Source organism: Prionailurus viverrinus, chromosome D3 (genome assembly GCF_022837055.1).
Source record: "Prionailurus viverrinus isolate Anna chromosome D3, UM_Priviv_1.0, whole genome shotgun sequence".
Taxonomy (NCBI): domain Eukaryota; kingdom Metazoa; phylum Chordata; class Mammalia; order Carnivora; family Felidae; genus Prionailurus; species Prionailurus viverrinus.
This window is the reverse complement of record NC_062572.1, coordinates 16,877,939-16,892,222: the sequence shown is the minus strand read 5'-3', so window position 1 is coordinate 16,892,222 and position 14,284 is coordinate 16,877,939. Positions and strand designations below refer to the sequence as shown.

At 40.4% G+C, this 14,284-nt stretch overlaps 1 protein-coding gene across 3 annotated transcripts in view; it reads right to left on the bottom strand.

The window, feature by feature from the left end:
• RNF10 (ring finger protein 10) overlaps positions 1-14,284 on the bottom strand; it is a 65,006-nt gene that overhangs the window by 49,054 nt on the left and 1,668 nt on the right. For all 3 annotated transcript variants that reach the window (XM_047827060.1, XM_047827063.1, XM_047827061.1), the window contains exon 2: positions 4,411-4,607. In XM_047827060.1, the coding sequence (XP_047683016.1) occupies positions 4,411-4,607 (197 nt within the window). The remainder of the gene's footprint in view (positions 1-4,410; positions 4,608-14,284) is intronic.

The window sequence follows — 14,284 nt, the reverse complement described above, 5'->3', positions numbered from 1 at the left end:
GTATACTATAATGCCCTTGTGTCAGACACAGACTGTTAGTAGCTTGTCCACTGTAATAAAATAGTATTATGATAAACACATTTTGGGATAGATCTTTGTGCACAAATATTTGGTCACCTATCATTGTTTCTTTTGAATGTATAGTAGGAATTACTGGGTCAAAGGAAATACAAATTTAAGGCTTTTGCTGCTTAGTCATATTTAGAAATTAGTAAGCAGCACCCGCACAGACATCATAAAGAAGCTAAAGAGTACAAAAAGGGATATGGTGAAAGATACATTCCATCCCAGAGACAACAAATATGACTTGCGATACCCTATGCATAAAGACCACAGCATATGACCCTTATGATTAAATACAGTGGCAAAACATACAATTAAACAATTTCATTTCAACAACAGATCCTGGGAGACAACCCCCCCCACACACTGTTCATGTAACTCACCACAGGAAGCTCACCACTTCCAAGTCATCCCTTGCCTCTTATCCCCTGGAAAATCATCTCCATGGGACTGCTGTCCTCTCATCAGTCTTCCACTCCCAATGCCCCCAAATTAGATAAGAGCTTGTGCTCACTCAACAAAATCCTCCACATCCTCAACCTTCTATTGTCCCACTCTTCCTAGCTGCCACTACCACTCTCTCTGATACTGCCCATCACAACTCCTGATTATCCTTCCAACACTGACTTCTCATTTCCTTGACCCCCCCTCTCTCCTCCAATTAGCTTGTCCTCTACTTCAGGAATCCAATCCCCATAGACATACCATCTGGAGCTGTGCCATCCTTTACAGCAACCACTACTAGCCAAATGTGGCCAATGCCACATCATGAAATACCATTTTAGCTATATTGGGTAAAAACATTAAAATTAATTTTACCATTTTCCTTTTTGAATGTGGCAACTAGAAATTTTTTTTTTTTTAACATTTATTCACTCCTGAAAGAGAGAGACAGAATGCGAATGGGGAAGGGGCAGAGAGAGGGAGACACAGAATCCGACGCAGGCTCCAGGCTCCAAGCTGTGAGCACGGAGCCCAATGCGGGCCTCGAACTCACGCACCACAAGATCATGACCTGAGCCGAAGTCAGCTGCTTAACCAACTGAGCCATCCAGGCGCCCCTAGAAAATTTTAAATTATATATGTGGCCTGCATTTCTACTGGACAGCACTGCTCTATAATCTAGACCATAAGGGTAACAACCACACATCTCCCACCATCATAATTTTGAGCACCCAACATTCAAGCAGCAACTCCCTCCTTTCCCAGCTTGTTCCCTTCAGTCCTGATTCCAACAATTCTTTACCCCTACTGGGATCTCCAAACCAGTGATCCAACCCATCTCTTCCATTTTCTTTCCTTACTTGACCTAAAGCCTATGGTCCACAACCCCTTTCTTTCTCTCTGTCATCTGTACTCACCTAGCAGAACCTTCCCCTAATTAATCTCTCTATGTATTTCCACACCAGCACCAGACAGTTACACACAAGAACACAACCACACCACACTGACCAGTCTCACTGAAGCAGCCCTACCACAACCCTGTTACCTTTCTGTACCCACTTAACTCCCAGTCACCCAGACAATGCCATTCTGCAAGGCTTCCAAGGCTCCCCTCTCAGCTCACCTTCCATATTTCAGAGACAATAAGAACAATCAGAAGAGAATTCCTATGTCCTCCTACCAGTACTCTGCCTTCTTCTGGTTACTGAGGATGAACTGGCAAAGCTCCTATTTAAGCCAACTCCTCCACTTGTACAGTAGGATCACAACTCCTCAAGGACTCAAGGACACTGTTACAGTAATTCTCGCCCTTTCCTCTGCATGTCTGCCCCCTAACAAGACAATCCCATTAGCAGAGATATGCTGTATTCTTCTTTTGACTCTCTTTAACTTTAAAATCTCTCGACTTCAGGGGCGCCTGGGTGGCTCACTTGGTTGGGCTTCCGACTTCGGCTCAGGTCATGATCGAGCCCCATGTCGGGCTCTGTGCTGACAGCTCAGAGCCTGTGGCCTGCCTCAGATTCTGTGTCTCCCTATCACTCTGTCCTAACCCACTCCCATTCTGTCTAAAAAAAAAAAAAAAAAAAAAAAAAAATCCTCGACTTCACATTCCCTCAAGCTACTGCCTCACCTCTCCACTCCCCTTTAGAGCAAAGCTCCTAAAAAGTACTGTCTGAACTTGATGTTTCTTCCTCCCATCCTTCCATTCTCTGAAGCTATCCTATCCGGTTTTTGTCCTCACCACTCCACCAAAGCAGCTCAAAGCCAACAGCCTATATTCACATGATCAAATCTACTAGTCCACTTTCAGTCTTAATCTTCTGCAGCCTATCAGTAGAGGGCAAAACTGACCACTTTCTCCAAATGGTTTTCAGTTCTCTTCCTCCCTTTTTGCTGGTGCCTCATGATCCTGACTCGGACCTCAGTCCTTGAATCTATTCCCTTTCTGCAGCACTTACTTAGTTCCATAGCTGCAAACACCAAATGTATGCAGATGGCTCTCTAGCCTGGGTCTCCTCCTTGAACTCCAGATTCCATTAACTGTCTATCTCTACTTAGAGATCTAGTAGGCATCTCCACACAAATAGCATATTTCCAAAATGAAGTTCTCTATCTCAACTCTCCTTCCCTCCCCACCACCCCCAACTTTCTACTTCTCTTGAAATCTTCCCCACTTCAGCATACAGTACCTGAACTGAGCTCCCACTGAAAACATTTTTTTTCAAAGTCATTCATTTCTCTGCTCAGACCCCACAACTAACATATTAAACAATCCTGTTGGCTCTATCTTCAAACATCACCCCAATGTGTATGCCACTCACCACTATCACTGTTTCAAAGCTTCCATCACTCTCACCAGAAATATCTTAACAGCCTCCTAACTAGCCTCCTGGTTCCACTCTCTCCTTTAAAACTCCCAACTCAGATTACAGAACTTCCCTTCTTAAACCCCCAATAGCTTCCCATCTTTCTCAACCAAATCCAAAATCCCGCAAGGCCCAACACGATCTGACCCTTCTTGTCTGTTCTTTGGCTTCATTCTCTACTCCTCCACTCATGGTAGCCTACATGTTTGACCTCAAACAAACCAAAAGTATTACCACCTCTGGTTCCTTGCACTTGTGCACTTGTTATTCCTTCTCGCCAAGACATCCTCCTCAAAACTGTATGGTGTGCTCCCTTGCTTCGTTCAGAACTCTACTCAGAATTCACTTCCTCAGAATAAGTAGCCTTCCTTCGTCACCCTCCAAAACTGTACTCTTTGTTACTCTCTATCCCTTTAATTCTCTCAATCTACTTTTTGTTAATTCAATAAGCACTTACCTTTGGATTTATTATACAATCGACACCTGAACAATACAGGCATTAGCAGCATTGATCCCCTGGCGCAACTGAAAATACACGTATAACTTTTGACTCCCCAAAACACTTAACTGCTAATAACCTGTTGACTGGAAGCCTCACCAATAACAGTTAACACATATTTTATGTTATATATATTACAAAGTATATTTTTACAATAAAGCTAGAGAAAAGAAAATGTTATTTAAGAAAATTAAAAAAAACCACATTTATGACACTGTATTTATATTAAGAAAAAAAAGTCCACATAAGTGGCCCAATGCAGTTCAAACCTGTATTGTTCAAGAGTCAACTGTGTAATGGTCTATTTTCTCTGTAAACTAAAATATAAGTTACAATGTTCTACTCAGTATTGTATGCCAAACTCCCATGTGGTATTTGATGCACAGTAGGAGAGGACAAAATTTTTGGTGAATGAATTCTTCCATGAGTACATTAAATCTGCTTTATTTTGTAATAGTTACATAGTACGGAACACTCAAACAGGAGGATAATTCATCTAACCAATGCCTTGTTAATTTAGGTTGTTTCCTAGATTCTGCAACTACAAACAATGCAACAGTGAACTCCTTTGTACAGAAGTCTTTATGTACTTCCAAAAGGATATCTAAGAAACTCCTAAAATCAGAGCACCTAGGACTAAGGATATAGCATCTTACAGTTTGCTATAGATACTACAGAGCAAATGTCATTAATTAAAGTCATTGTATTACTTAAATATTCAAGAGGCACCTCTAATTCAAAAGTGATAATAAAAGGTACCATCTATAGTATCTAGGGTACATTTATAGTATCTTGCTATAATTTCTCACAACCCATGATGATGATGTCTTCTTCCTCCAAAGAAATTTTCACAGCTTTCAAGAGAAGAAAGGAGGCAAAGTTCCAAACCTAGTTAATCCTCAACTACTCAAGACTGCTTTGGTTATTTACTCTTTCACCTCTTTCTCCCCTCCTCCCCAACTACTGATAAACTGGGAGGCAGGGGAATCAGAGTTCATGCTTCTTGTGTTCTAGAAAGGACATTCCTAAATTCCATACCTCATCGCGTCTTCCACCATTAAAAGAAGAGCTAAAGACTTTGCTGCTGCCGCCGCCCCTCTGTGGAGGCATCTTGTTAAAAGTTTTGCTTTTCTGTGAATTGGAGCGACGGGACTGGTTGCTAAAATTTTCATTTTTGGGATAGGAAGGTTCACGTTTGCGATTAAAACGCTTGGATCCACTTGAGTTCTTTCCATCTGAAAGCAAGAAATGTAAAGAATTAGTTAAGAAATGACCCATAGGAGTGCCTGGGTGGCTCAGTCAGTTGAGCATCTGACTCAACTCAGGTAATGATTTCACAATTTGTGAAATCAAGCTCCACATCGGGCTCTGTGCTAACAGGGTGGAGCCTGCTTGGGATTCCCTCTCCCCCGAAGGAAGGAAGGAAGGAAGGAAGGAAGGAAGGAAGGAAGGAAGGAAGGAAAGAAGTGAAGGAAGGAAAGAAAGAAGTGAAAGAAAGAAGTGAAGGAAGGAAGGAAGGAAGGAAGGAAGGAAGGAAACATAGGGGATCCTGGGTGGCTCAGTCAGAAGAGCATGTGACTCTTGATCTCGGGATCCTAAGTTCAAGCTACACATCGAGCCCAACATGGGGCTCGAACCCACAAACCGCGAGATCATGACCTGAGCGGAAACTGGCTGCTTAACTTACTGAGGCAACCAGGTGCCCCTTACTTTTGTTTTTAAATGATGAAGCCTAAACAGTCCCTCCTTCAGGAGGGATACAAATGCAGGTCAAACCACCCAAATAGTTCACAGTATCTCTCTTTTTTTGCGCAACTTAACCACTGCTCTTATAAAAGTCCATTGAGATGAAATGATAGAAAAGGGAACAGCCTGGAGCACCTGGCTAGCTCTGTCTGTACAGCATGCAACTCTTGATCTGGGGGTCATGATTTCGAGCCCTACTTGGGTGTTGAGCCTACTTAAAAAAATTTTTTTTTATTTTTTTTAACGTTTATTTATTTTTGAGACAGAGAGAGACAGAGCATGAACGGGGGAGGAGCAGAGAGAGAGGGAGACACAGAATCTGAAACGGGCTCCAGGCTCTGAGCTGTCAGCACAGAGCCCGACGCGGGGCTCGAACTCACGGACCATGATATCATGACCTGAGCCGAAGTCGGACGCTTAACCAACCAAGCCACCCAAGCTCCCCTTAAAATTTTTTAAAAAGAACAGCCTATCTGTACTAGGGGAAAATATTTCATCTGAAAGTAGGATAGAAGATATTACTCTCCGGGCGCATGGGTGGCTCAGTTAAGTGCCGACTCTCGGGTTCAGCTCAGGTAATGATCTCATGATTTCATGAACTCAAGCCCCACACTGGGCTCTGTGCTGACAGTATGGAGCCTGCTTGGGATTCTCTCTCTCCCCCTCCCCTGCTGACGTTGTCTCTGACTCTCTCAAAAAACTAAATAAACTTAAAGAAATTAAAAAAAAAATTCTCCTTATTCTCCTTAAATTACTATAACACAGCTAGATTCTATAGTGCAACGCCTAGGCCTCAGCAGATATATTCAAGAGGCATAACAGCAAAGCAGTATTTAGATATGTTCTAGAGGTCAAACTGAGAAGCCATTAAATTGACAAAAGAAGCTGAGCTCTGAGAGCATATTAGATCAGCATAAATTATGTCCTTTTAAAAAATATTTCTTGCTTTTTTTCCTCCAGTTCTAAGAACATACATTCGATTTTGAAATTTGGAAGAATAGGGGCACCCGGGTGGCTCAGTTGGTTAAGCGGCCGACTTCGGCTCAGGTCATGATCTCTCAGTCTGTGAGTTCGAGCTCCGCATCGGGCTCTGTGCTGACAGCTCAGAGCCTGGAGCCTGTTTCAGATTCTGTGTCTCCCTCTCTCTGACCCTCCCCCGTTCATGCTCTGTCTCTGTCTCAAAAATAAATAAACGTTAAAAAAAAAAATTTTTTTTTAAATGAAATTTGGAAGAATAAATTTGCCACTAGGCATAGAATACCAACTTACAAACAGTGCATAATTTCCTTTTACTCTCTATTTTTGTATACTTGCCACGTCTCGCACAAAATGACAGACACACAGGATATACTGTCTTCTATTGCTCCACGAGCATTTTCACACATTTCTACCTCTAGTCTTCAAAAGCATGATTAATGGCTGCACTGTCTATCATATACTTACAGTATAACATAACCAATCTCCACTGCTGTACATTTAGGTGGTTTCTAGTTTTTTGCTAGTTAGCCTCTTTATACAGACACCTGTATGATTATGTCAAATTCTCATTGTGAAATCAGCAGGTTAAGTATGATCAGCATTACCTTTTACACATCCTCAAGTTGCTTTCTAGAACCATTATACCTATTCATTTATATTCTAACAACACTGTAACAGAGAACATCTAGGTCACTGCAATGTTGACAAAATAGAGTTGAATACACTTTATTAAACTGAAGGGTCAAAATTATTTGTTTTAAATTTGACTTTCTCTGATGAGTACCAACAAATACTTTCCCAGTCTGCTAACCATTTGTATTTTGTGTAAAGAGCACTTGTTTGTATTCTTTGACCATTTTTTCTATTCAGGTGCTGAACTACATAGATTATTTTGTCCCAAGTTGAACAAAGATTCCTGACCAGACACATCTAACATGTGCCAAAGTTTACTGGCTTTAAAAAAAAAAAAAAAAAAAATGGTAAAATGAAACCTATCTGAGAACGATATATACCTAAATAACTAAAGGTCCCCAAATTAGTCTTTGGACAAAAAAAACTACTTTATCTTTCTTGTCCCTTTGCCCATTCCATGTTGTCTTTGTTTTTTTTTTTCCCTCAGAATAAAATTTATTTTAAAAAGATTTCCATCCTGTTTTAGATTTGTCTATTCACTCCATGTTGTTTTACTTCAATATGGAAATTTGACCAAATCAAATCTGCATACTAATTTAATGGCTTTAAGCAGAAACTTAGAATGAAAGTTGGGGGACTTTTAATGAAGAAACTGATTAGGCTTACTTTAAGAGGGTGATAGTTTACAAAGCCAAGAGGATTCTACCATGAGCCTCAGAAACTACAAAGTTTCCCCACCCAAATATAGCTTAATCCTGCATGTTAAAAATATATAACTCAGGGCGCCTGGGTGGCTCAGTCGGTTGGGCGTCCGACTTCGGCTCAGGTCATGATCTCACATTCTGTGAGTTCAAGCCCCACATGGGGCTCTGTGCTGACAGCTCAGAGCCTGAAGCCTTCTTCGGATTCTGTGTCTCCCTCTCTCTCTGCCCCTCTCCTGCTTGTGCTGTCTCTCTGTCTCTCTCTCAAAAATAAACACTAAAAACAATTTAAAAAATTAAAAAATACACACATAAATAAATAATAAAAATATATAATTCACAGAAAAATAAAGAGAGAGACAAACCAAGAAACAGACTCTTAACTATAAAGAACAAACTCACAGCTACCAGAGGGGAGGTGGGTGAGGAGATGGGTGAAAGAACTGAAGGATTAAAGAGTACATTTATCATGATGAGCACTAAGTAACGTACAGAATTGTTGAATCACTATATTGTACACCTGAAACTACTATAACACTGTATGTTAACTATACGGAATTAAAATTAAAAACTTAATTAAAAAAAATTTTTTAGGGGCACCTGGCTGGCTCAGTCAGTACAGCATGTGAGTCCTGTTCTCAGGGTCATGAGTTTCAGTCCCATGTTGGGTGTGGAGCCTACTAAAAAAAAAAACAAAAAAAACTTCTATGTGAGGATTGTTTTTAAAACTTTTTAACATTTCCATTATTAGGTTTCATAACCTAATGAAAATATTTTTTATTTTAATTTTTTTTTTTTTTTAATACTTGTTTTTGAGAGAGAGCAGGCAAGCCGGAGAGCAGAGAGAGGGGAGGACAGAGAATCCCAAGCAGGTTCCATGTTGACAGCAGAGAGCCTGATGCAGGGCTCAAACTCATGAACCTGAGATCATGACCTGAGCTGAAGTCTTGACACTCAACCGACTGAGCCACCCAGGTGACCTGGAAATAAATTTTCATTATGAAACACTGGATATCACATCTGTTACTACGTCACAAAAAGGTCCGTAATGTCCCCCCAGATATGTAAAAAAGGTCATTTATTAAGCTTTCTTTACATCAGATATCTTTCAATGAGCACTGACCATCACAAAGCGTATTAGTACAACTGTTATTCTCAATAAAATTTATAAAACACACATATATAAACAAAACTCATAGAAACATGTCTGGAAAGGCAACACAGCAGTCTGTTAATGACCATTAATTAACTTTGGGAAATGGAGCTTCATTTTTACCTAATCGAGTGGTTCTCAATCCTGCCAGCTTGAATACCTCAAATGAGCTTTTCAGGGATTCCTATGCTCGGGCCTCACCCTCTAAGATTCTGACTTTTAAGTATACAAAAAGTTCTGTACACTTATTGTCTGGGTAATTTTTAAAAGTATTAAATGCCAGGGCGCCTGGGTGGCTCAGTAAGTTGAGCGTCCAAATTCGGCTCAGGTCATGATCTCACAGTTCGTGGGTTAGAGCCCCGCATCAAGCTCTGGGCTGACCAGCTTGCTCAGAGCCTGGAGCCTGCTTCGGATTCTGTCTCTCTCTGCCCCTCCTTCTCTCTCTTCCCCTCTCCTGCTCACACTTTGTCTCACTCTGTTTCTCAAAAATAAATAAATGTAAAAAAAAAATTTTTTTTAAACTATTAAGTGCCTAGAAAAAATTATTTGTAGGTAAGATGACTAGCTTATTTTATAGGAAGCTAAATAAATCCAAGGTGGTGTGTATCCTCAAAGAAAAAAAGAAAACGTGAGCTAACAAATCAAAGTCCAAATTTTGAAAGCAACCACTTCACCATGATTTGTCACCACCATGGGATAAATGAGAGGTATGCCATCCTCTCCAAACCTGACCAAACCACAATCCAGGAGGCAAGCTAATAAGTCACGTGAGATGGCAGTAATGCCAACAGAGAACAGATGGTCAGAGAAACACTGCAAAGCTAGGTTTATTCCTCCCAGTTACCTTTAAATCCCAGTTAGGGAAAGTGACCAGAGTTTAATCTGAAACTAGAATTTAAGAACTATACTTTTACCTACTAATCCAGTTAGCAACAGCTATTGTCAAACACAGCATCTCTGGTAACAGAAAGTGAAGCTTCAGATCTCTTAGAAATTTTTTCCTACCTATGGAGTTAGTTGATAATAAGATTTCAAATAAACAGAAAATTCAGACGGATAGAGTCCAAACTAACTTTACCATGAGAACAAATGAGGAGGCTTTATGAAAACAGGCATAAATGGAGAACACATTTTCCCCAAACTTCATTACCTAAGACTGTTTCAGATGATACTGCATTTGACTCTAATACTTTCAAGACAAGCACCTAATAGATTCCACAGATTTAGGTAGAGCCAGATTCTACACTTCAACGGCTCAAGAAAGTAAGCTGGCCCTCAGCAGGTGCAGTTTTCATTTCTTCATTTATTACCACACACACAAGGAAACAGTTTCATCATGCTTACAGAAATGCTCTCTGATGGACAGTGAACTGCCCATTTCTAAAACAGATTACAACAACCGACCACATATGGATTTACAATTTTAGTTATTAAAATCAACCCCCTCGGGGCACCTGGGTGGCTCAGTCGGTTGGGAGTCTAACTTCGGCTCAGGTCATGATCTCACATTCTGTGGGTTCGAGCCCCATGTCAGGCTCTGTGCTGACAGCTCAGAGCCTGGAGCCTGCTTTGGATTCTGTGTCTCCTCTTTCTGCCTCTCCCCTGCTCATGCTCTGTCTCTCTCTGTCTCTCAAAAATATATAAACATTAAAAAAAATTTTTTTTGTTTTAAATACAAAAAAAAAATTAAAAAAAAATTTTTTAACGTTTATTTATTTTTGAAGGAGAACAGAGCATGAGCGGGGGAGGGGCAGAGAGAGAGGGAGGCACAGAATCCGAAGGAAGCTCCAGGCTCTGAGCTGTCAGCACAGAGCCCGAAACGGGGCTCGAACCCACACACCGTGAGATCATGACCTGAGCCGAAGTCGGACGCTCAACCGACTGAGCCACCCAGGTGCCCCCCCCCCAAATTTTTTTTAAATCAACTCCCTCATCTTGTCTTCCACTTGCCTAATGGTATGAAGTTACAGAATTTAAAGTGAGAGCTGGCTCTTATCTCTAGACCCAGGCAACAGGCAACTAAAGATTGAAAGTACAGACAGGCCTGTGACCGAGAGATAAAATTCAGAGTACTGTTTTGGGGATGGCTTGTAGATAACTTGCCAGCATACACATGTGAATAACATGGGGGTGGAATCTGTCCTCCTTTCTCTAAAAGGAGATAGCAATAAGATGATCTGCTTCAGATTTTAAAAAGCATACAAAAAAGTCAAGTTCCTAGGAGAAACATTCTCGGTTTCAAGTTTTAGTTTCCAAGTGGTGGTTCTTAATCCTGGCTGCACAAAAAAAATCGCTGGCAGAGACTTTTAAAACTATGGATGCCAGGGCCCAAGAACCCAACCCAGATCGAAAGAATCAGAAAGATTCCTTAAGGAAGAGCTCCATACATCTCCATTTTTTAAAAAGATCCTCAGGAGGGGCACTTAGGTGGCTCAGTCAGTTAAGCATCTGACTCCATCTCAGCTCAGGTCTTGATCTCAGGGTCATGAGTTCAAGCCTGGCATTGGGCTCCACACTGGGAGTGGAGCCTACTTAAAAAAAAAAAAAAAAAAAAAAAAAAAAAAAAATTCCTCAGGAGATTCTAATGCACAGCCAGAGCTGAGAACAACTGCCTGAGAACTACTGTCAAGATACATTCCAAAATGGACAAGACCACTAGTTAAATGGCTCAAATCCAGAACTCAGGATCCCAGAGTCAACGAGAGACTTGAAAACTTACTCCAGTGTCTCAGTTCTTCCACATTTCCCTAACAGAAAGGTCTCTACAAAATAACAGTAAATATATCTCAATGTCTTCCCTCCATTACCAAATTACAGACCATAAATTTTCCACTTCAGTAATTTGGCATCATCAACATTTCTAGCTCTAGTTCTAACAGGTGGCACAACCTAGGTCAGAATACCAACCAGGAAGTTTCTGCTGCTGATTCATGCTGTAATCACAAGCAAGTTGCTTACCCATCATTCAGAGTGGTTGACAAGCACCTCTGGAGGGGCAACATACGGCCTTACTATAGAAACAACTGACAACAAATTGAATTCAGCTGAAATTAGTAATTCTGAGTGAAAGGAAGAAGGAAGTGGTATCAAGAATGACACGTGCCAAGTTACCTGTCTGCTAAGTTAATTTATACAAAGGGTAACTTTTAAATATTGCCTAGGACTTCTTAAGAATTCACTTGAACCAATCACTCTAACCCCTTTAAAGCCTGGGTTTTCTTGTCTGTGAAATCGGGCTTATCTCTAGGGTGCCTCATTGGGTCATGAAGATTAAGAAAAAACTGTAAAATGCCTACCACAGTGGTTGGCACAAAGCTGCCATTATTATTTGGAAGCCTATTATTAATAAATCTAAATCATTCCTGTCAAAGAGCACCCACCAGACTCCCAACAAAGCCATATAAACCAAGGACTCCAGCCAACAGGCCCGGAAATTCTTGCAACTAAGTGGTTTTTATTAAAGGCTCCAAGTCACCTCAATTTTCAAAGCCATCAAAACCTCCAGGTCCATTTACAGCCCAGAAGCATTCTTCAAGGCAGATTACCACTAGTAACCTGGCTCCTGGTACCGGAATAAGAGGAAGTGTGTCAGGACAGCGCTTCATATCACCAACCTCAAAATAACTGCTTCATAATACCTGACCTTCCCTTAACCTCCATGGTAGTACCATCCCCCACCCAGAGGAATGGGGCAAGAGCTTGGTTCTGGGCCAGGGTCCATTGTTTGTCCATAAACAGCCTACTCTCTTGCCTCTTATTACTTTCTTTGCTCTTTCTAAATGACTTTCCCTAAACCCAAACACACCTTTCTCCTCTGGATTATATTCTGGGCTATTCACTGTAAATGTTCTTAGAACTGCATCTTAGCTCTACTGGAACAAAGCTAGAGGAAAATATCCAAGGAAAGGAATGTTATGTGAATGTCTGAAGCAATTAGCCAAGGCAAAGGAACTGCGGTATGCCACTCTGGCCAAAAAGATCAATTAAATCCCAGGAGCCAAATTCACCTATTTCCTGTGTGCATGAAGAGGAAACTTAAGCCAACTGCAGGAACAAAGACTCAAGTATATTAAACATGTAGATAGGAAGCAAATGACCATTTATGACATGCAGTTTAGAAAATAGAACAGATTTTTTTTTTCATATGTGAGGTAGGGTAAGAGGAAAGGGAAATTAAATATTTAAAATCTGAGCAACCCTTGTTCTTATTACTTTCACAAAAGAAAGTTGTCTTTTCACCTTACCCTCCATTTCCTTTCTTCAACTCAGTCCTTTCAACAACTTCCAACAAAATCAAGTATGAAGTATTGAGTCAGCTTTCGAAATACTACAGAAACCTTTTATGGAATTATGCTGAATTTGAGTCCACTGTTTTGCTAGAACAACGATCTAGAATCACTATATAAGAGGTCCTGAATGATATCTGTCATGGCAGCATTGATCTTTGCTGTAATGTTAAGGTAGCATATGCTAACCCTCAGTTCAACCTCAAAAGCCAATATCCAGAGTTTCCTAAACTATTTTCAATCTCTACCCACTCTGCCTTTGATTTGTTCTTAAATGCATGCCGTGGATTATGGCTAATGAACTTTTTATTTAGCTACAAACCTATCCTTCCTTTTCGCTAAGGAAACATACATAGCAGTAGCCAGAATGGCACACTGGCAATGGCAAGCTTTCTAACAAACATATTAAAAACTACTGTTACCAGAGGCACCCTGTGTATTTTACAAAACCTAGCAAAAATCCTTTATAAGAGCTTTTATTTCCTTCCTCAGAAGCTTTCAATTAAGAAGGTAAACAAATGCTTTTAAGAGTATTTTATAGTATTTAACTGTTTAAAAAAATCACTTTAGTCAGAATGAACCCAACAATAAGTATTCTATACAAGTCTATCTGAAACCTTAACACTGACAAATATTTTCTTGGTCAAATTACAACAGAATTCTATATCATCCTGTTGGATAATCAGAGTTAGGTCTACTAATCAACATTCAAAGGACAAAATGAGTAAATGCCTTAAATACCTCAGTTTCCTTGTTTGGATTGTCACCAACTTTCACTACTGCCTCATTACAGAATAAACTGAAGGCATTTATTGCAACAGACTCATGATTGCATGTTAGTGGCTTAAACAGGAGCCCCAGAAAAACTATTTGAGAATTCAGATAGCTAGAAAATCACAATCTTTAACTTTACAACTGGGAATTGAGTGCAAAAGTAAAGTTCTTTATCAACTACACTGAGAACTATTCAGACTACACTAAACCAGTAGTTCCAACACTAGCCAAGAGGCCTGGCTACCCTCTCTCTCTAGAGGGATCTGTGATAAAGCTACACGTGTACAAAACCCCAAAATTAATCTACATAATACTGCCTGAAAGACCACACTAATCCCTGCTTAGGTATTTAAAGCATTCGTTTATTATCGAGACACCTGGCCTCCACCCGGAATTCTATAAGCAATTTCTAGAAGTCCTCAGCATACCAGGTAAACAAGTTTGCTCTATCCAGTAGATCAGCTCTGAACTCAAGTCAGCCTTACAGTTTTTTAATCTTAAAAAGTTTTAAACTGGAACTCTACATCTGGGACTCCAAATGTTCCCCTGTCTACCACATATCCCCACTCCCACCGAAAACATCTTCCTATTACTGCTAATAACATTATAGCATGAAATAGCAGAGACTAGTACACGGACTT